Genomic DNA, 20,776 nt, shown 5'->3' with positions numbered 1-20,776 from the left:
CTTTGGTCTTTTTGTGTTTATGACGCTTTATTGTGTATTTATTCAGACCATGAGGTGTGCCCCCCATTAAAAAATTCCCTCCCCCCTGGTTTCTTACCACGTACCCCCTCCCCCGTAAGCAAGTTATATTTGCCGTGTTTAAAACAAAAAAGTCAGGAAGATAGTTACACAACTGTTTGTCATTACAGACACATACAGTTTACATATATTTCAGTTTAATTTACTTACATATACCTCCAAAATTCTGGTGATTTGAAGCTGATATAAGTTTCTGACGAAGAAGAAAACCACAAAGCTTCAGTGGGATTTCCCCCTTAATTGTCCCATACAGTGGCGTAGGAAGGTACTTTTGAGTGGGGGGGCAGAAGACTGATGGCCGGCCTGGGGGAGGGGTCTAAGGGGAGGGGGTGTCCCCCTCCCCTTTGGAATTGTTTTGCATTTCCAGGTGGCCTCAGATGCAATTTGCTGCAATATAGCATACTTCAACTCTCACTCCATTTTGTAAAGAATTTTGCATTTTCACCTGGCCTTAAATGCAATTTGGTGCTCCAGATGTGATTTTTTTCTCATTTGGAAAGGAAAAAGGGGTTTTCTGACTTGCGGAGCGGGGGGCGGAATGATACCCCCTCCGGGGGGGGCTGGCGCCCCCCAGTTCCCGCGCCCTTGGTCCCATACCAAGGGGGCCGCCACACTCGTGCCAGTGTGCACTACCCACAGTCTAGCTATACACCTCCTCCCCCACCCCCCCCACCCCCTCAAATGTTGCTCTCAGTCTGATCGCACACCCTCCCTTCCAAATGTCCTGTGACAACTCTGTCATGAGGGTGGATGGTCTTTCATTTTCTCTGCGTTAATTATTCTATATATTCCGACCATACCATTTGTGACAATCTGCTGTGATTTTATGTCTGATCATTCCTACATCCTTAGTACAGACACATTGAATGAGAGAGTGGGTTTTGGTCTACAACTGAAATGATTCTTCATTTGTTTTCCGTCATGGGATTTTATTAGCACCCTACCATAAGAAGGAACATTGCCCACACTTCAGTTATGCAGCTAGCAAATGTACTCCTAGACCAGACTTGGCAAGGCTGTACACTCAACCTGAAAAGTATATACCCACTGCATAAATGCATAACAAAATGTAAGCAGACTAAAGATAATTTTCCTGCTGTTTACCTTTGGGAGCTTGGAATTGCTAGTAAAATTTTAGGATCTCCCATCCCCCTCCTCCCCACCCCATGCAAGGTCTGAGATAGTTGAGTGTAATTGATCACGTCATGTAGTATGTTTTAGCCAATGTTGTAACATGTACCTTTTGGTAGACGCTATACGTGTTTTATCCGATAAGCGCTGAGGGATTAACTTTAGCCATGAATGTTTCAAATTCTGCATTTCTTAACTTGTCAAGCTGACATGCTACCTACGCTAACAAGACAATGTGAAAGTCTCGAGCTGGACAAAGAATATTTAGTGTCAATTTGTCAAGACATCTTTGTCGATCGATAAATTGTCGAGTTACTTCAGCACCTACCTCATGGAGCTAGTTATCCCTTAACCAATATTTTCAAGTTGAAATAATTACATTTCTGTGTTAATTGACACTAACATAACAGTGTGAAAAATATTGTACAATTGTCGAGATGCTGTGTTACCTACTTAACTTGACGACGCATCAAAAACCACGCTGAACATGATCGAACAGAAACATTTTTTTATAATTCGTTGCATTAATATCATGAAAAACGTGATGTATACCTTGCCTACGGAGTACGTCGGATAAGATAATCAGTAGCAATACGTCATTTCCATTCATAGCTAATGACGCTATTATCAGCTAATTTATTCGTTATAAAAAATGATCATATTCGGCTCACGTTACATCCGTGCTTAGAACTGGATGATTATGGTGAGTAGTAGTGTAAATAAATTTGTGTGCACAAACCAAACAATCAATTGTGTAAACAATACAGATCCTGATAAGTGCCATTGTAGGCAATCGCGATGCGTGGCAAGTTCGTGTAAAATAATTGGTTGTTCACAACTTCACACTTTCACCAGGGAGTTGTTCCATAACAACTCACTGCTTTCACCGAGGACAGAAATCAGAGTGGTTTCTTGCAAAATACATTTGAATTACACAAAATAATTAACTCGAAGCATAGAAGACAAGTAACCCAGGAGCTGATCCATGACCCCTCCCCGCCATGCAGCCCTGAACATTTTCTTTTACCTATTTCTTGTTTTGTTTTTGTTTTATACAACCTATAGGGGTATGATGTAATCTTAGCACACATAAAAATTGTCTGGGAGAATAGAGTAGAACAATTTCATAAGGTAATATATACACAGTCCAAAGAAATTGACCCACTTCCCACACGGGCATTGCTTACTATTTACTGATGTTTTCTTAGGTATGGCTATTTCAGTAGTACTTTCAGTAATTAACGATACTTATCCCACCCAGGCCTATCATCATTGCAAGAAATTTCTTGATGTGCCACCGTGACTCGTCAGTTTCTGATCCTATCAGCCAATTCACGTTGTAGTATAGGCTACTATACTATTGTACTGTAGTAATTATATAAAAAAAAACATAACTGTTATCTTAATATATTATTGTAACACGTAATACTTTATGCATTACACAATTATATTATTCTGGATGTTTTATATTTTATGATTATGGTACAATATTATATGGTATGATACTGTGTGAATCGGGTGTCGCGGTGGTGGTCTAACTAGAATGGCTGTTATAAGGATCCGTATTGTTTACATTTGCACTGTTGACCAAATTTGGAAATTGGTTTTGCCACAAATGTACAAAGGTTCCCAGGCTGCCGAGGTCACTGAGATTCTCTACTGCCTTGTTACAGACCAGATAGTTCATTACAGTGCCTCGTCAGGAGAAAAATCCCTATCACTGAGGCTTGTACCAAGCTTCCTAAAGAGACGACTCAGGTTGTTCAAAATTGTTATACTTGTTGGCCTTACTTGTGACGGTAGCGAGCCTCGGTACCATGGCTATCTTCGAGTTGCCACTACGCTCGCACTTTGTGGATCCTTAATCCAGTGGCGGAGCGTCCATACAGTCAGGGAGGCCAATCCCCCCCCCCCCCCCCGACGGACTCAAATGGACTGCTGGCGCCCTTTTCAGCTCTTTACCACTTTTTACTTATTCGCGATTATTGACTTTTTAATGCGCTCTCATCAACATATTGACATTTGTCACATTTTGTTGGTGTAATTTCGCGATGACACCTATTTATTCTTCGTTTATCTGCAAATTAGCCAGGCCCGGAAGGGTCATTTCCGGCGATCTAGGGAGTATCTTTACTCAAAAAAAATTCTGTACGCTACGCGCCAACCTGTGGTGGCGTTCCGCTTAGATAGTGTCGAAAGCGACCCTACAGACCATTCTCGCCCCTTGACCAATACCCCTAGCTCCGCCACTGACTCAGTTTGGCTTTCAAATTCTACAAAATGTAACATTTTTAACCACTGCACATTCAGGATCCTCCTACATCGCACACGCTAAATTCGAGCAATTCTTTTAAGACTTATCTAAAAGCTGTAATACATTCCATTTTATTTTTTTCGGTATGGAATTGAAAAAGTATACCATAACTAGCTTTCAGTAGTGTATTAATAAGTAAGGCGGAGTCAATTTAATGGGCGTGACTTCAATACCCTGTCTTTCATAAATTAAAGGTTATTGTGAATTGTGATTTCCCACAGTAATTTGTATGCATATGCCCGGTGTTTACTTTGAGCTGTTTCCTTTTCCCACATTTGGATCGGGAGACAGCTGCTAGCTACCATGTATCATGATAATGGATCGTAATACAAAAAAAAACCGGTTTGCACTGGTACCGCATATTAAAAGATTGAACTCAAAGGTCAAATTGGTAGGAAGCTGTTATAAAGTGATAGATCATTTGACTCATAATATAGTCCTATTTGCGATTAAACTGGGCTAGGACTGAGGTTATTACATAGGTGATAATCAAAAGTCCTTTCAAACAGGGAGTTCGACATATAATAAGACTGCAGAAGATCCTTGAAGACGCCCGACGTTAGGTGTATTTCGAAATGGCTGTCTACGAGTTGCTTACCAATTCCACTACGTTGGCACTAGTCGGTTCTCTCGTTGCAATATACATAGCGTAAGTATGACAATATGCTGGTTCGCAAATACGGACATTGCAATGTGCCTTAATTGTAACACACAGCCTAACGCGTTAGTCTTTAGTACTTCCATAACACGGTATCGTACAGCGGTACCAATAATGGCGCACCAAAGTAAACTCAAACTGCTTCCCATTTCCTAGGCCCGATATCGTCTCTTATGATGTCAACAGGCTTACAAAAGAAACTGGAATCTGAATATTAATTATTATTCAGGTGCAGGTGCAATCAAACAGGTGCAGGAGTAGTGCTCAGGTGAGCTAGCTAGATGCCACCACTGCACTATTCATAGATCTATACCTAAGAAATTGTGCAGGATTTCATCACATTTTTCCCAAAATGTGTTAACTTTGTGCAGGCATGTTATTAACACATGTTGCAAAAAGCTAGAAGTTAAATAATAGAAGAGATTTATATTGCACAGAGCAAAACTTTCTATTTGAATGTGCACCCAAATTGAACTCACCATGCTAATCGATATTAAAGAGCAGGGACTATGTATACATATGTATGTAGTTTAGATCCTCCTGCAAGCAGGAACTCGTGAAGAAGCTTCATTGGGTTATCAAAGTCGCAAGCCGACCGCAGTCAGTTTCTTACATTCATATTTAACGTCCACAATTATGACTTGTCAATTGTCAACAACTCTGTAACTGGACGGCATACATACTATCAGGTATTGACTCATATTTGAGCTTTGTACCCTAACTTTGTGTAGGCCTAACTGTTACACAGCTTTCAAAATTATCACTTGTAATGTGGGAGTAAAGAATCCTGACTAGTTAATCTGTAATAATCTTTCTTATAACGTTAATTCTTAGTCAGATTCTATGCCATTTCAGTTGTACAATTACAGACAATTCTTTCACTTTTTTTTCTTGCAATTGAAGTACACGCAACTAATGGACCCTCCTATAAACGTGTACACATTTACCATTATCTTATCAGGACAGATTTTTGGAAAAAGCTTTACTTTGTCAGAAATGGAATACCTGGGCCTATCCCTCTTCCTGTGATTGGGACCTTGTTCTCCTTTTTGAAGGTCAGTTAAATGTTTTTAACACTACCTTTCAGATCCCATCTCTAAGCAATCACCAAGACCTTGCCCACATTTGAAAATGCACCATCGGGGGAGGGTGGGAGGTGGGGGAACAGGACGTTGTGTTCCCTAGGGGAAGTATCAAAGCTGACCCCTGATGCTCGATCCAAGTATTTGAGAATGGGCGTAGGATCAAGGTCTAATGAGGACGTATTGATATAAGTGCAATCTTGATAGCCCTTGCAGGGACACGATCCCAGGGTTACGATCCCATAGGCAGGTCTGATCCTGATAATGCGAGCATTCACACTATGTAGTTGACTTAAACTTAAACTCATTAAGTAGTCCTTGACATCTACTGTGAGTTGGTTTTACATTTTAATGGAGGGTGCCAAGGAAGAGCTCAACTGAATCAACACATCTTCTTTCTTCTCTCTTTTTTACGTCAATGAGACTATTCTTTTATTTTAATTTTAGTTTTTCTGCTATGTCGCTTCTTGACATTGTTGTATAACACCTTAGATCTCATATAATACCTCTCTGATCCAGAAGGCCTCCCTCAATTATCACTTGAAAATCAAGCTGAAATTTCAAAGAGGAGTAGATTCTTCTTTGGATCCAGCTTTACTTCATTCAGAAATTGCAAATTTTGTTTACTAATTCCCTGCATGGTTTTATACTAATAAGTATTTTCAATATGATTTCACTTTACAGGGGCAGACATCAGATATGATTGCTAAAAGAGAGAAATATGGCAAAGTGTATGGGTAAGTCATTGTAAGGTCAAGGGTCCATGACCTTTCTGGGCCAAAGAAAAATTGGAAAGGGGAGTCAGAGGGGAAGAGTGGAGAGGAGAACATCATCCGAGCTGGATTTCACTGTAGGATGACCGAATTAAACATAAAGATCCAATAATTAAACAACATGGTTTATCTCCTTTTCCTTGTGTTAAGTGAGTGATTCAAATGTGCTGTTAATGTACCCACCATGGTTAGGTATAATTACTGTGTGGGTGGGAGTTTGGATTGATGAAGGGCTGCACAGCATTACATTCAGCTCAAAAGCACTAGTTTAGGCATCTGGCATACAACATGTGTGTATATACCTAGTATAATATTTTTACCGGTGCTGTGGCCGAGTGGATAAAGGCGGTGGCATTTGAAGCAATGAGGCTTAGATAATCGGGAGGTTCCGAGTTCGATACCCGGCCGGGTCATAGTAAGGTGGGTTTTTTATCCAAGAGCAATCTAAGGTTTTCCCCATCTGAAATGACTTTCTAGGTTGAAAAGATTCCAAATTTGAGTTCAAAAATGTTGGAAGTCACCCTACGTGTGAGTTGCAAACCATTAGCCCTTACGGGTTTCGCCCACATTTGTGGTCGTTTAAGCGTCGTAAAAAAATATCTGCTGATTATTAAGATTATTATTATAATATATATATGGATTAGTTTGGTTCATGTCTTTCTGTTGGATTTCATATCAAAGTTGTGACAGAAAAATTTCCATATGGATACTTCGTATGTCTTGTTCTCCCACAAATACTATCACAGTATATGGTACCATTTAAGCTATATATACCCATTATCGATTTGGCAGAAATCAGGAAAAAATACTAATAATAATAAATGCAAATTTATATAGCGCCAATATCCATAGGAAAACCAATGCTCAGTGGGGCTAGTGCTCAGGGAAGGCAGTCAAAAATAGATAAGTTCTGAGTCTGTTTTTGAAAATGTTAACGTTGGGTGCCGACTTGATGTGCAGTGGAAGTGAGTTCCAAAAGTAACTAAGGCCAGGAGACGACAACTGTGACCACTGACGACTGTGACGACTGTCACCATAGAGCATTCTATTACTAAATTACTTTAATGTCGTTTACAACATGTCTTGCTTTTGCTAAATATATATATTAATATCAGTTATGCTGGTTTGGTAATTGGTATCGTGAAGGAAAATATCATAATGACATATATCTGTATTGATAACTACTATCTGCATCTAACAGCTACCATTTTATTGTTCCTCATGCACTGGGTCTATTATACACATGCACCCTCGCTGGACGATGGTTGCCATCACAACAGTCTTGATCTAAAAATATCACTCAAAAAACCGGAGCAATCTTATTCATCCTGATGCCTTACTATTTATTCTTAGTAATATCTTGCCAAGAACACAATATGCCCAGCAGTGTAGTATATTAACAACACTACTATATATATATATATATATATATATATATATATATATATATATATATATATATATATATATATATATATATATATATATATATATATATATATATACTACCTGAAGTACTAAAGCAGTGACATACTGTAAAGATACTGTGTTTAATAATTAACATTAGGTTCATTCTTTTGTTCACTGAAGGTCAACAGCATAATATGGCACACATCCAACTTTAGTGTTTGCACCACAAATAAACGTTGTCTGCCAAATGCTATTAGCAAATAAATCAAATGTACATAAATGATGTCCATATATGGTGAATTACAGCTAGTGTTAAGTTCTGACTCATCTTTACATCTCACCTGTTGACTAACTACATGTATCATGTGAGTGGGCCACCACTCGCTTAGATCAACTGAAAAAAAGTGAACAGGCATTCAGATGAAGTATTGAGGCTGAAAGGTCATTGGTATTGGCCTCAAATATGCTAGAATATGCTAGAAGTTCAGTCATACTCGAACGTCCAACAAGCATTTTATTACATCTGTTTTTATAATCATTTTTCAAACTTTGGAATCCTTTTTCAAACTTTGGAATATTTTCATCAATTTTGTAGACTATCATTTGGGAAAAACTTGTTCTGCATTCATGACCTTGACATGCTGCAAGAAATAATGATCAGCAAGTTTTCATCATTCCCCAATCATGCAGTGAGTATACAAAGTTTGATGCAAATTTGGGATGTTTTCTAAACATTAATTCCATAGTCAGGCACTTTCTCCCTAGCTTCAACTTGTCGTTGGTCTATAGATCATAGTTAAAAAATCAAGAAAGACCATCCCTCTCATCCTTGCCCTTCCCATTACCCCTCCCTCTCTCCCCTCATTCCCTTCTCCCTCTTATTATTGTTTGAACAGTCACCTGTAGGCACCTTTTCCATAGTTTATGTAGTTTTGACAAGTTTGTCAAATTTGAGACTGTTATTATTTTATACTTAAGTACTTATTTCCCAATGTCATGCACTGTGTTTGGGGATGTCCATAGTTATAGTAATAAAGCTTGCCTCCTATAGTCAATGCAACAGCTTCTGGTTTTTCTTTTTGAAAATGTTCAGACTTTCATCTACAAAACATTTGAAATGATGAATTTGCCATTTTTTCCCTCAATAAGACAACGAAAAACTTCTCGATTCTCGACGTTCTTCAAACGATTGATGTCGGCTGCACCGGGTTCCGATTCTATCGACTTTTGTCTTATTTTTTTTACGTTGCAGGGAGCACCTTTTAAAGACAGACCTTTAGATGCGGCAGTCAGCAATGCCAGAGATGCACATTGGAAGGCGGTCCGCAGTACCCTCAGTCCCGCTTTTACTGCGAGTAAATTGAAACAGGTACTGCACGGTGAAACACGAATAAACCTGACCCCTATTATATCTAGATCGACGATCAGCAAACTGTGGGGAAAGACCCAAAAGCCCATCACGAAACGCTATGTTGCATCGTAAGACTTTTCCAAATATCATTTTCATGTTTCTGACAGTTTTCAGAGCATGCCAACCGAGATCAATTCAGTTATATTATTTTGTAACATCAAGTCAACAGTCAATAGCTAGCATTTGATGCATGCTGATCATCAACTCTAATGGGTGTGGGGTAGGGGGTGCTGGTGGGGGGCTCGCTCACCATGGATGATCCTTGGTCGTAGACCTAAAAGTTTATGGACCGCTCATATCCAGCCGTGCATTCATTATTTTATTAAAAAAAAAACTGCAAGTTCCTGACCGCTAGGGAAAATTTTTTTTGTGGATACGTGCCAGTGTGCATGATCAGTACACTGCTCGGTTACAACAAACTCAGTTATGTATGGCTAAAAGTTACCCCACAAGTATAAAACTAAAATGATCAACCTTTAAATGCTTTGTAAAAAAAATTATTTCAAAGACGAATTTCTGAAGAAATATGTTGACCAATTTTGTCACAGGCTGGACATGTGGAGTGGGTGTATTATCATTTAATGGATGTTCTAGTAGTGCTTTTAGTAACAGCCCTGTACCGGGGTCTTAATTTCCTATGTTCTGTAGTCCGTGACATAATGGTGAAGAATGGCTCATGAGTAGGTGTTCTTCTGACTGAATGAACGTTGGTTTTAAGCTCTTGTAGGAAAGGAGAATATCAAAAAGTAGATTTTGAGTTTGAATATATTCTCTGTTTTATGAATAATATCACATTTTTTTGTTAACGATGTTCTCTTTTGCAGATAAATAATTTGATAAATGAGTGTTGCGATCGTTTGCTGAAGAATTTTGAAGAGCAGCAAGGAAAGGAAGGAGGCATTCAATGCAAAGAGTGAGCAAACAAAATACTGGAAAGAGAAAAAAAGCATCCATTACCACGGTCTACTTTCCACCATATATATATACATATATATATACATATATATATATACATATATATATATACATATATATATATACATATATATATATATATATATATATATATATACATATATATATATATATATATATATATATATATATATATATAATGTATTGCATTATTTAATTAATGACAAACATATGAAATGTGTCTCTTCTTCATGGCAAGGCACTTCATTATAGCACAAATAGGGTGAGTAATAATATTACTTTGACCACTCAGTAAATTAAGTTGGTATATTTCCCAACAAGTTAATTATTTTGCTCATAAATTTCATCTCAAATAGAAATATGAGAATTACTCAATAACCCTAAACCCACTCCCCTTTTCTCCTTTGTAAAAACATTTCCCAAAATCCCGCCCCCCCCCCAAAAAAAAAATCTGGGTCATTCAAAACTCTACCATACCCTTTCCCTCAGCAAACGGCCAATTGGTACGTGAAGTTGACTGTCTTTGGCTATGGTATTGCCGGATTAAAAGTAAAGAATTATTTTGAATACAGTTTTGTGTTTGTTTGTTTTTTCCCCAAAAAGAGTAGCATAAGCATTGGTTTCTTGAATGATGTCAAAATCATCATTATTTGATTGTGTGGAAATCCAGAAAAAAAAGAATCATGCCCACCCTTGCAGTAAATAAGAAAATTAGCTGCAGGGTGGGTCCCCCCCCCCCCCAAATGGTAAGCCATCCACCCAGTTAATTATTGTTATAGTACTTCACTGTGACACCAAGCAAATATCATTAAAAAATGCTGATTTTTCTTAAGGAAGATTTGCATAATTTGAAATGCTTCACAGATATCAAGGTTCTCTTGCCTTTGGGAATTAAAAGAAATTAATGTATTTGCACTGTGAATGGAGTCGACAAATTTATTGAACTGTTTCAAGGGTTTTTATTTGATTTGTTCATTTCGTACCTCCTTTTGTTTTCCTTACAGTCTCTTCGGTAGCTACAGTATGGAGGTCGTCGCCTCGGTGTTTTTCGGTATCCAAGTCGACTCCCAGGGTAACCCAGATGACCCATTTGTCAAGCATGCCAAAGATGCTTTCAGCTTTTCCATTTATAGTTTAAAGTTAATCCTAGGCCGTAAGTATTTATTTTTCGTAACTTTCACAGGGGTGATTCCAGAGGGGGGGCAGTCCCCATGTGGTGAAAATTTTTGTTGAAAAAATTAGCTGCAAAGATAGTTTTTGCAGAATACTTCGGACACTTATTGCGCTGGCAATTTTTTATTCACCGATGGATGGAAAATGAAAATAATTTTCACGATTTCTTCTTCTTCTTTTGCATGACATGAAAGACTGTTGAAGTATTGAAGATAGAAGACACTTATACTTTGGCTTGTATGTCAGATCGTCGTAATAATCCCAAAATCTGCCATGTCGTTTGAAAATTTGGAATAAAAGTTGCTTCCAATGCACGTCTTGGCAAATTGCTTAAACATGTGTTAAGTGGTCATATTTCTGGGTTAAATCTATCAATAAGATTACTTAATAGTTTTTGCTTATGATGAGATTATTTACTTGTTTTTTTTTCAACCCTCAGTGCTTGTACCAGGCGTGGGCAAACTCTACGACCTATTTGATGTGTCTATAACCAATCCGAAGATCAAGAACTTTTTCCTGGGTGTGATAGCTAAAGCTTTGGAACTTCGTGAAAAGGGGGAAGTTAAGGTAGGAATGAAAGACAGAATGACACAGACTTGTAGTAAGTCTGACTTTGTGCTCGTAGTCTAGCGTAGTTACAGGTAACTCAAAGGTGTAATCGAGGCTTTTCAAAAAGCAGTATGTGAGATGGTGCAAGCGTATGCACATTGTACTCATGCAAAGTAGAATTCTACTTGTTATCGTGCAAAGGAGAATTCTACTTGTACTCGTGCAAAGTAGAATTCTACTTGTACTCTTGCAAAGTAGAATTCTACTTGTACTCTTGCAAAGTAGAATTCTACTTGTACTTGTGCAAAGTAGAATTCTACGTGTACTCAAGCTGTTGTACTCATTGTAGCTTGCTTGTGACATGGTCACATTGTTAGAAATTTGCAAGTTTAGCCAATTTGTTCGTTTCCCGGACAGGCCCCCAAATAATATCTGTTACGAAGTCCAGATATCATGGTTTGGGAAACGAACACAATAAAGTAGGTTAGATAGGTTTTGTTTTAAAAGAATCTAATGCGTGTCTCTTGGTAACAAAAATATATAACTTAGCATAAATACATTACATACCTTAATACTTAAAGTTAACTTAGCGCGCACGCAAGGTACCTCGCTACCGCTGGGCTCTCCGTCGGGGTGTCAAATCCCAGGGTAGTCTGTAACCGTAGTGCGGGTGTGTCTGGAAGCTTCCGGAAGGCGCTTTTCGTATAAATAACAGCTCCGGTATAGAGAACAGGACCAGGTAAGGTAAATAATAAGTTCAGAAGAATGGTATCCAAAAGAGAGTTAAGAGTAAGTCACCCACAGCGTGGTTGGCATGGTGAAGAAAGGCCGGAACGGAAAAGGTAGGTTTTGTAAGGGCTATGCAGACATCGTTGTGATACGTGGCGTGACGTACAGGTTGGTGCCACTGGGAGAAGAGACCGAGCCACTCCTTGAAAACTAATATATATGGCATTCGGTGAGGTTACTCGACCGTAGCTTAGAACTGCACTGATTGTGCTTTAAGTTTACAAATTAGCATTATAATACACCATTAAAGAATTGCATAACATCAATTAGCGTAGTTAACCTTTAAAGTAACATGCTACATCATAACAACATACTAGAATGATCTTTGCATCCCTGTGATAGCTGCTGACACCATTATATATTGCCGACACCCAATGGTAATTTACTGACACCATGGTTATCGCCGAGACATTATTGTGATGTTACCAAAACAAAGTTTTGTGTGAAAATCACCTCTCTTCTCTTCTCCTTTTTTTTTTTTTCCTTTTGCATTTTTGATTTTGTTTTTAAGAGGATGGACATTCTTCAATTAATGGCCGATTCCCATCGAGTAGAGTCGACAGAAAATGAAGAGGCGGAGGACAGTCTCATCGATCAGGGAGCTGTCTCATCACTATCAGAGAAAAAAGTCACCCTCTCCACAGATGAAATCATGGCAAATGTAAGTGGAAAACAATTTGGAACCACATTATCATAAAAAATTAAAAAAATTAGAAAGTGGACTTGATTTTTTTATATTTTTATATAGCGCTTTACACCAGTGATAGGTCTCAAAGCGCTTTACAGACGTTATATTATCCCCTGGTCAATGATAACCTGTCCCAGAGACAATCCCTCCAGTCGGCAGCAGTTATATACTGCGCCCAATGACAAGTTACCTCACAGGTACCCATTTAACCCCTGGGTGGAGAGAGGCAAGTGAGATAAAGCATCTTGCCCAAGGACACAACGTAATGAACTAAGCAGGAATAGAACCAGCAATCCTTGGATCACAATTCCGACGCCTTAGCAAATTGGCCACCACGCCCTCAATAAAGTGTTATATGGGTACATCTACCTTCTTTCATTCTGTGACACATTGTTGTTGTTTTTTTCTTTGGTATCCCCTTCAGGCTTTCATATTTTTTCTGGCTGGCTATGAAACCACCAACTCAGCCTTGTGTTTCACTGCTTACCTTCTGGCCACAAATCCTGAGAAACAAGATCAACTCTTTGAAGAAGTGAAAATGTTTGCTCCCAGCAGAGAGGAACTAACCTATGAGGTTCTCAGCCAGATGGAATACCTGGATTGCTTCGTCCGAGAATCCCTCCGCATGTATCCCCCCGCGGCGGGGTCAGTCGTAGCTTAATTTGCTCAGATTCCGTCTGTCAAAACTTTTCTAAGTTTTTCTTTTTAGACAAACTTTCTTGTGTTTTTTTTTTATAGTTTAGTGAACATTTATGTCATTGCATTGTGTCTAGCTGTCACTAAAATAAAATTGGTGGGGGGGGGGGGTAACCCAATCAGATGTCTGCTATTGTTCAACTTATTCTTAAAGAATTTTCCAGAACTGGTAACAATTATACATTTGCAAAAGTAAACCAAAAACATTTTTCTGGTATAGCTAATTCTTAAAGCGATTGTTAGCATTTGTTACTGAAAGGCAACTTCCTCCCCTCCCCCTGCCCCACCCACTTCTCCACCCCACCCCCCCCCCCCACCACAGAGGATTGGACTGTATTTTATCCTGAACAGTTATATCTGATAAAATGACATCGTTGATACTAGTAATGATAGTGTAATATATTAAGTTCTTTTTTATCTTTCAGGCTTGAACGTTACAACGATAAGGGCGACATAGTCATCAAGGACCTGCTGATACCCGAGGGGTTCCAGGTATATGTTCCCGTTTACGCCATCCACCACGATCCCGAAATATGGGACAATCCGGAGGAATTTCGACCCGAGAGGTAAAGATCTTCATTTTGAAAAGTTTGTTCCTTTGGATACAGTCTTGTGTCCGTCCCTCATTATTACTAGGTCTTAAGAAAGAACCGATCTCAAACACATCCGACCAATTTTCTCAAATATTGAGAGGAATGTGGAAGGCACCACATCCATCATCACTGGTAATGCAGGTAAAAGGTGAACAAGGTTGTTCTGAAACCACTGAAAGAATTCATGAACAAAAGGTATGTTCACGAAACCTACAGGAGAGTTTTGCTCAACAAATCTGCAAAAGCGGTGGCTTTGAAGATGTCAAGAGAATCCGGTTCCCGGTGGGGATTTGCACCTGGAACCTAATGATTGTGGGGTGGACAGGCTAACTGCTACACCATGCCTTCACTCTAGAATGGTGTTGTTAAATAACTCATGGTTTTTTTATTCCCAAATTCCTATGATTTGTCAGGTCTTCATTTAAATAACAAAAATGGTTTAATTTTTGTATTCCTTGCCAATGGCAACAGTAATCTATGTGAACGGTGATGGAATGTTGGTCTTTACATGTATATGTGTATGTATGTATGTATGCATGTATGTATGTCAGGCATGAGCTTTTTCCGCAAATTCGCGGAATATCCGTGATTTCTTTTCTACCTCGGGGACAAAAACTATTATCCTAAAACACTTTAGCATACGAAAACTGTGAAGTCCCGTGATTTTTTTTTTACCCCATGCTCATCCCTGGTATGTATGTTAATGAATGCCTATTTCTAAGTAAAACTGAGTATAAATTCTTGTTCTAAGCAGAAACTGAAGCTTCACTGAGGGTGAGGAACCGAAGCTTCTTTCTTATATCTCATCTTTCAGATTCAACAAAGAGAACAGGAGTAAGATTCATCCCGTATCGTGGCTTCCGTTCGGTGACGGTCCCAGGGCTTGTCTCGGTGTGCGACTAGCCATGATGGAGATCAAGTTTGCTGTTGTGAGGCTGCTGCAAGAGTTCAAGATTGAGACTTGCCCCGAGACCGAGGTTTGTCTTTCTTTTCTTGTTTTTTTTGTCGAAAGGAGGATTTTAGTTTAATCGCTGATTTGTTCCTTTTTTAAGAGCAAATATTTCAAATAATAAATATGCCGGTCATTTCTGTTATGACAGCATCATCTCAAGGTGATTATGACATGACATGGGAAAGTGGCAGAGGAGGGGGGTTGTGTGGGAGGGCGAGGGGGCTGGTCAGGTAATGAAGTACACAATCAGTTCAGGAAAGAACTAAATAGTTAATCATATAATAATGGTCACCAATCAGGAATGCAATACAGAAATATAACTTTATATTCATTGACTCTTTCAGTAGTCGATATTGCACTTTTAAAACAGGTACTATTAAAATCACTTTCCCCAGAAGTTTGTCTTTAAGCAAAAGGGTTACAAAAATAAGGAAGTGACTCCACGTAAATGCAAATCTGATCTAGGGTGAACAACATCAAGTCGTCTTCGTCTTATGCATACGTCGAGAACAGAAGATTTGAGTTTGCGTAGACTACCTAACTTAAGGTCAGAATGGACAAATGTGTTTTTCTTCAGAACAATATCTCCTGAAGTGAAAATCAAATGTTCTTGACATGTGGATGCTGCATGTTACACACATGATCATTTTTGACATGTGGGTGCTGCATGTTACACACATGATCTTTTTTTTATTTTCTCTTCTCTGGGATGTTAAAAAAGTTTCGTCTGAAGTAGGCAGAGGTCAAATTATGAAAACCTTTGCCAAGTATTGTCTTCACCGATATATCAAACAATTTGTCACATATCGACCAAAAGTTCTTGATAATAATACCCTATACCGCTAGTCGACTAAAGCCAACCGCTCACAGCCCAGACTGAACATGTTCGGTCTCAACTCTTCCCGTACTGACCAACTTTTCAATAGTTGCGAAGACACACTGAACAGCTGATGATCCTTAAAAACAACGATTGTTTATGTGCTGGTTTGTCATGATTTACATGGTTGGTTGCCTTTGAATAAACCGGGCAGTCTTCACCTAACAATGCCTCACATTGTTCACCGGTGAAGCAGGTGCGACGATATTCCATGTTACCACAGTGGCCGAGTCGAGACACTTCACGTTCAGCTCCGGACATTTGCTGCTGGCTTTCAGATCCATGCAAACATGCATGCAGCATATTTGTCACGAACCATAAACACATATTTGCATTCTGTTTCTTTATATAGATTCCACCAGTATTGAATAAAGCTACAGCCTTTATCTGTCCACCCAATGGGGTCAAAGTTCAAGTCGTTTCTAGGGAAAACGATAATGGTAAGAGCGCAGAAGAGGCCAACACTTAGTGCGAGTCTTTGACGGTTTGCAACTTAGTGAAATCAATCTATTCTTCGACACGACACAAATGCTATCGGAAGTTGGTTCGAGCCTTAAAGATGACAATATAAATCCCAAGAAGTTTGTTTATCATAGGAATAAGTTTATCCACCAGAATGACCTTTGAACTAAAGAGTTCTTTTGTACAAATATGTCCTTCATCTTCATGTTAGGTAATATTTTTTAATTCTCAACAGTGCTATGCTAAAACATCAGATAAAGAAAACATATACAGAACTGCAGGTATTATCTTAATGGAAAAATCTTAAATTTCTTTGAGCACCTGTTTTATTTGTATTGTATGCTTCTGTGGAAGCCATCAAAATACCAAATTTTGAGCACTTCTTGATACCTTAGTGTCAATTTATAATTATTCTGCTCATTACCACTCTCTTAAAGGTGAATTAGCTTTTATCTTTTAATTCAGTTTACTCCATAGAACATACTAGGTTACTTGTAACCCATCTAGTTTTTGCTATTCTCTTTTCTCTATTCATCTAGTTATTAAATTTAGCAAGAAATATAATCCTGGCAATAAATTTCATTAGCAGTGGAATTCTAGTGTCTTGACATTAGTTACCAAGGGGAATGCTGACATTTATCAATTAGGTGTAGCAATTGTTTTTAAGTTTCTTATCGGGGAATGTGTGCACCAAAGATTTGAAGGAAATGATAGATTTTGCAACCATGCAAGCCTTAACAATGTGCCCATGATTGGAAATATTTTTTTTGTACAAAGTTTAATTTTTTCCTCTATTGTGAGGAAAGTTAACATTCTCTCCATAGATTCTAAATCGTTGTAGGGGAAAATTCAATGTTTAATTCAGTAGATACGCAAATACAACATAATAATACGACAAAATATTTTAGAGTGAACAGAATGTTCGAGGTCCTGAATTTAACTCCTTCAGGAAAACCATTGTCTTTACAGGGTTTAATTTTTATGTCTTGACCGATTTTTCATTTTGAGTATAATTTAACCTTTAATTAGGGAAAAGACAACTTTGTTGGAAAATTGAAACAACTAAACAAAATACAAAATAAAAAATAGTGACTTTGGTCTTTTTGTGTTTACGACGCTTTATTGTGTATTTATTCAGACCGTGAGGTGTACCCCCCATTAAAAAATTCCATGCCCCCTGGTTTCTTACCACCAACCCCCCCCCCCAAGCAAGTTATATTTGCCATTTTTAAAACAAAAAAGTTAGGAAGATAGATACACAACTGTTTGTCATTACAGACACATACATTTTACATATATTTCAGTTTAATTTACTTACATGTACCTCCAAAATTCTGGTGATTTGAAGCTGATATAAGTTTCTGACGAGGAAGAAAACCACAAAGCTTCAGTGGGATTTCCCCTTAATTGTCCCATACCAAGGGGGCTGCCACACTTGTGCCAGTGTGCACTACCCACAGTCTAGCTATACACCTCCTCTCCCACCCCTGCCCCCCTCAAATGTTGCTCTCAGTGTGATCGCACACCCTCCCTTCCAAATGTCCTGTGACAACTCTGTCATGAGGGTGGACGGTCTTTCATTTTCTCTGCGTTAATTATTCTATATATTCCGACCATACCAATTGTGATAATCTGCTGTGATTTTATGTCTGATCATTCCTACATCCTTAGTACAGACCTATTTAATGAGAGAGTGGGTTTTGGTCAATGGAGACACAACTGAAATGATTCTTCATTTGTTTTCCGTCATGGGATTTTATTAGCACCCTACCATAAGAAGGAACATTGCCCACACTTCAGTCATGCAGCAAATGTACTCCTAGCTAGACCACACTTGACAAGGCTGTACACTTTACCTGGAAAGTATATACCCACTGCATAAATGCATAACAAAATGTAAGCAGACTAAAGATAATTTTCCTGCTGTTTACCTTTGGGAGCTTGGAATTGCTAGTAAAATTTTAGTATCTCTCCCGATCTCCCCTCCCCCTCCTCCCCATCCCATGCAATGTCTGAGATAGTTGAGTGTAATTGATCACGTCCTGTAGTATGTTTTAGGCCCAATGTAACATGTACCTTTTGGTAGACGCTATACGTGTTTTATCCGATAAGCGCTGAGGGATTAACTTTAGCCATGAATGTTTCAAATTCTGCATTTCTTACACATACACAAATACAACTTGTCAAGCTGACATGCTACCTACGCTAACAAGACAATGTGAAAGTCTCGAGCTGGAGAAAGAATATTTAGTGTCAATTTGTCAAGACATCTTTGTCGATCGATAAATTGTCGAGTTACTTCAGCACAAGGGCGTAGGAACCGGGGGGCTGGGGGGGGCGCCAGCCCCCCCAGTGAAAAATGTGGAGGGGCGGAAGTATCATTCCGCCCCCCCCCCCCCCGCTTCGCAAGTCAGAAAACCCCTTTTTCATTTCCAAATGAGAAAAAAAATCTCATTTGGAGCACCAAATTGCATCTAAGGCCAGGTGAAAATACAAAATTAAGTTTACAAAATGGAGTCGGCGTTGAAGTGTGCTATATTGCACCAAATTGCATCTGAGGCTACCTGGAAATGCAAAAAATTCCAAAGGGGAGGGGGTGTCCCCTCCCCTTTGGAATTTTTTGCATTTCCAGACCCCTCCCCCAGGCCGGCCATAAGTCTTCAGCCCCCCCCCCCCCACTCAAAAGTACCTTCCTACGCCACTGCTTCAGTACCTACCTCTTGGAGCTAGTTATCCCTTAACCAATATTTTCAAGTTGAAATAATTACATTTCTGTGTTAATTGACACTAACATAACAGTGTGAAAAATATTGTACAATTGTCGAGATGCTGTGTTACCTACTTAACTTGACGCATCAAAAACCACGCCTTACATGATCGAACAGAAACAATTTTTATAATTCGTTGCATTAATATCATGAAAAACGTGATGTATACCTTGCCTACGGAGTACGTCGGATAAGATAATCAGTAGCAATACGTCATTTCCATTCATAGCTAATGACGCTATTATCAGCTAATTTATTCTTTATTTTCTTATTTCTTATTCTAAATGATCATATTCGGCTCACGTTACATCCGTGCTTAGAACTGGATGATTATGGTGAGTAGTAGTGTAAATAAATTTGTGTGCACAAACCAACAATCAATTGTGTAAACAATACAGATCCTGATAAGTGCCATTGTAGGCAATCGCGATACGTGGCAAGTTCGTGTAAAATAATTGGTTGTTCACAACTTCACACTTTCACCAGGGAGAAATCAGAGTGGTTTCTTGAAAAATACATTTGAATTACACAAAATAATTAACTCGAAGCATAGAAGACACGTAACCCAGGAGCTGATCCATGACCCCTCCCCGCCAGCCCTGAACATTTTCTTTTACCTATTTCTTGTTTTGTTTTTGTTTTACACAGCCTATAGGAGTATGATGTAATCTTAGCACACACAAAAATTGTCTGGGAGAATAGAGTAGAACAATTTCATAAGGTATACACAGTCCAAAGAAATTGACCCACTTCCCACACAGGCATTGATTACTATTTACTGATGTTTTCTTAGGTATGGCTATTTTAGTAGTACTTTCCGTAATTACCGATACATATCCCACCCAGGCCTATCATTGTAAGAAATCCCTTGATGTGCCACCTGATCTTATCAGCCAGTTCACGTAGTAGTATAGGCTACTATACTATTGTACTATAGTATTTTTTTTTAAAACAACATAATTGTTATCTTAATACATTATTGTAACACGTAATACTATATGCATTATACAATTATATTATTCAGGATGTTTTATATTATATGATTATGGTAAAATATTATATGGTATGATACTATGTGAATCGGGTGTCGCGGTGGTGGTCTTACTAGAATGGCTGTTATAAGGATCCGTATTGTTTACATTTACACTGTTGACCAAATTTGGAAATTGGTTCCGCCACAAATGTACAAAGGTTCCCAGGCTGCCGAGGTCACTGGGATTCTCTACTGCGTTGTCACAGACCAGATAGTTCATTACAGTGCCTCGTCAGGAGAAAAATCCCTATCACTGAGGCTTGTACCAAGCTTCCTAAAGAGACGACTCAGGTTGTTCAAAATTGTTATACTTGTTGGCCTTACTTGTGACGGTAGTGAGCCTCGGTACCATGGCTATCTTCGAGTTGCTTTTCAATTCCACTACGCTCGCACTTTGTGGATC

The 20,776-nt window shown here is 38.7% G+C and overlaps 1 protein-coding gene across 2 annotated transcripts; it reads left to right on the top strand.

Annotated features, from left to right (window-relative positions):
- The first annotated feature begins 3,834 nt into the window (after nucleotides 1-3,834).
- LOC139964628 (cytochrome P450 3A13-like) lies at nucleotides 3,835-17,664 on the top strand. Of its 2 annotated transcripts, XM_071966385.1 has the most exons (13): nucleotides 3,835-4,172; nucleotides 5,143-5,236; nucleotides 5,948-6,000; nucleotides 8,042-8,135; nucleotides 8,699-8,815; nucleotides 9,682-9,770; nucleotides 10,798-10,946; nucleotides 11,406-11,533; nucleotides 12,816-12,965; nucleotides 13,417-13,637; nucleotides 14,114-14,254; nucleotides 15,096-15,258; nucleotides 16,463-17,664. In XM_071966385.1, the coding sequence occupies exons 1-13, from the start codon at nucleotides 4,099-4,101 to the stop codon at nucleotides 16,577-16,579; spliced, it is 1,590 nt and encodes a 529-aa protein (XP_071822486.1). In that variant the 5' UTR covers nucleotides 3,835-4,098; the 3' UTR covers nucleotides 16,580-17,664. The 2 variants fall into 2 exon arrangements, with proteins under 2 accessions (XP_071822486.1, XP_071822487.1); XM_071966386.1 differs by lacking the exon at nucleotides 5,143-5,236 and having other exon boundaries at nucleotides 3,837-4,172.
- The last annotated feature ends 3,112 nt before the right edge of the window (nucleotides 17,665-20,776 follow it).

Source organism: Apostichopus japonicus, chromosome 23 (genome assembly GCF_037975245.1).
Source record: "Apostichopus japonicus isolate 1M-3 chromosome 23, ASM3797524v1, whole genome shotgun sequence".
NCBI classification, from domain to species: Eukaryota; Metazoa; Echinodermata; class Holothuroidea; order Aspidochirotida; family Stichopodidae; genus Apostichopus; species Apostichopus japonicus.
This window is presented reverse-complemented; position numbering and strand designations above follow the sequence as displayed.

Excerpts from the sequence above, each read along its gene's own strand:
- LOC139964628 (XM_071966385.1), top strand. The coding sequence starts at position 4,099 with ATGGCTGTCTACGAGTTGCTTACCAATTCCACTACGTTGGCACTAGTC. Across the intron at positions 5,237-5,947 it reads CCTTGTTCTCCTTTTTGAAG|GGGCAGACATCAGATATGAT; the intron begins GTCAGTTAAATG and ends TTCACTTTACAG. Across the intron at positions 12,966-13,416 it reads CAGATGAAATCATGGCAAAT|GCTTTCATATTTTTTCTGGC; the intron begins GTAAGTGGAAAA and ends TATCCCCTTCAG.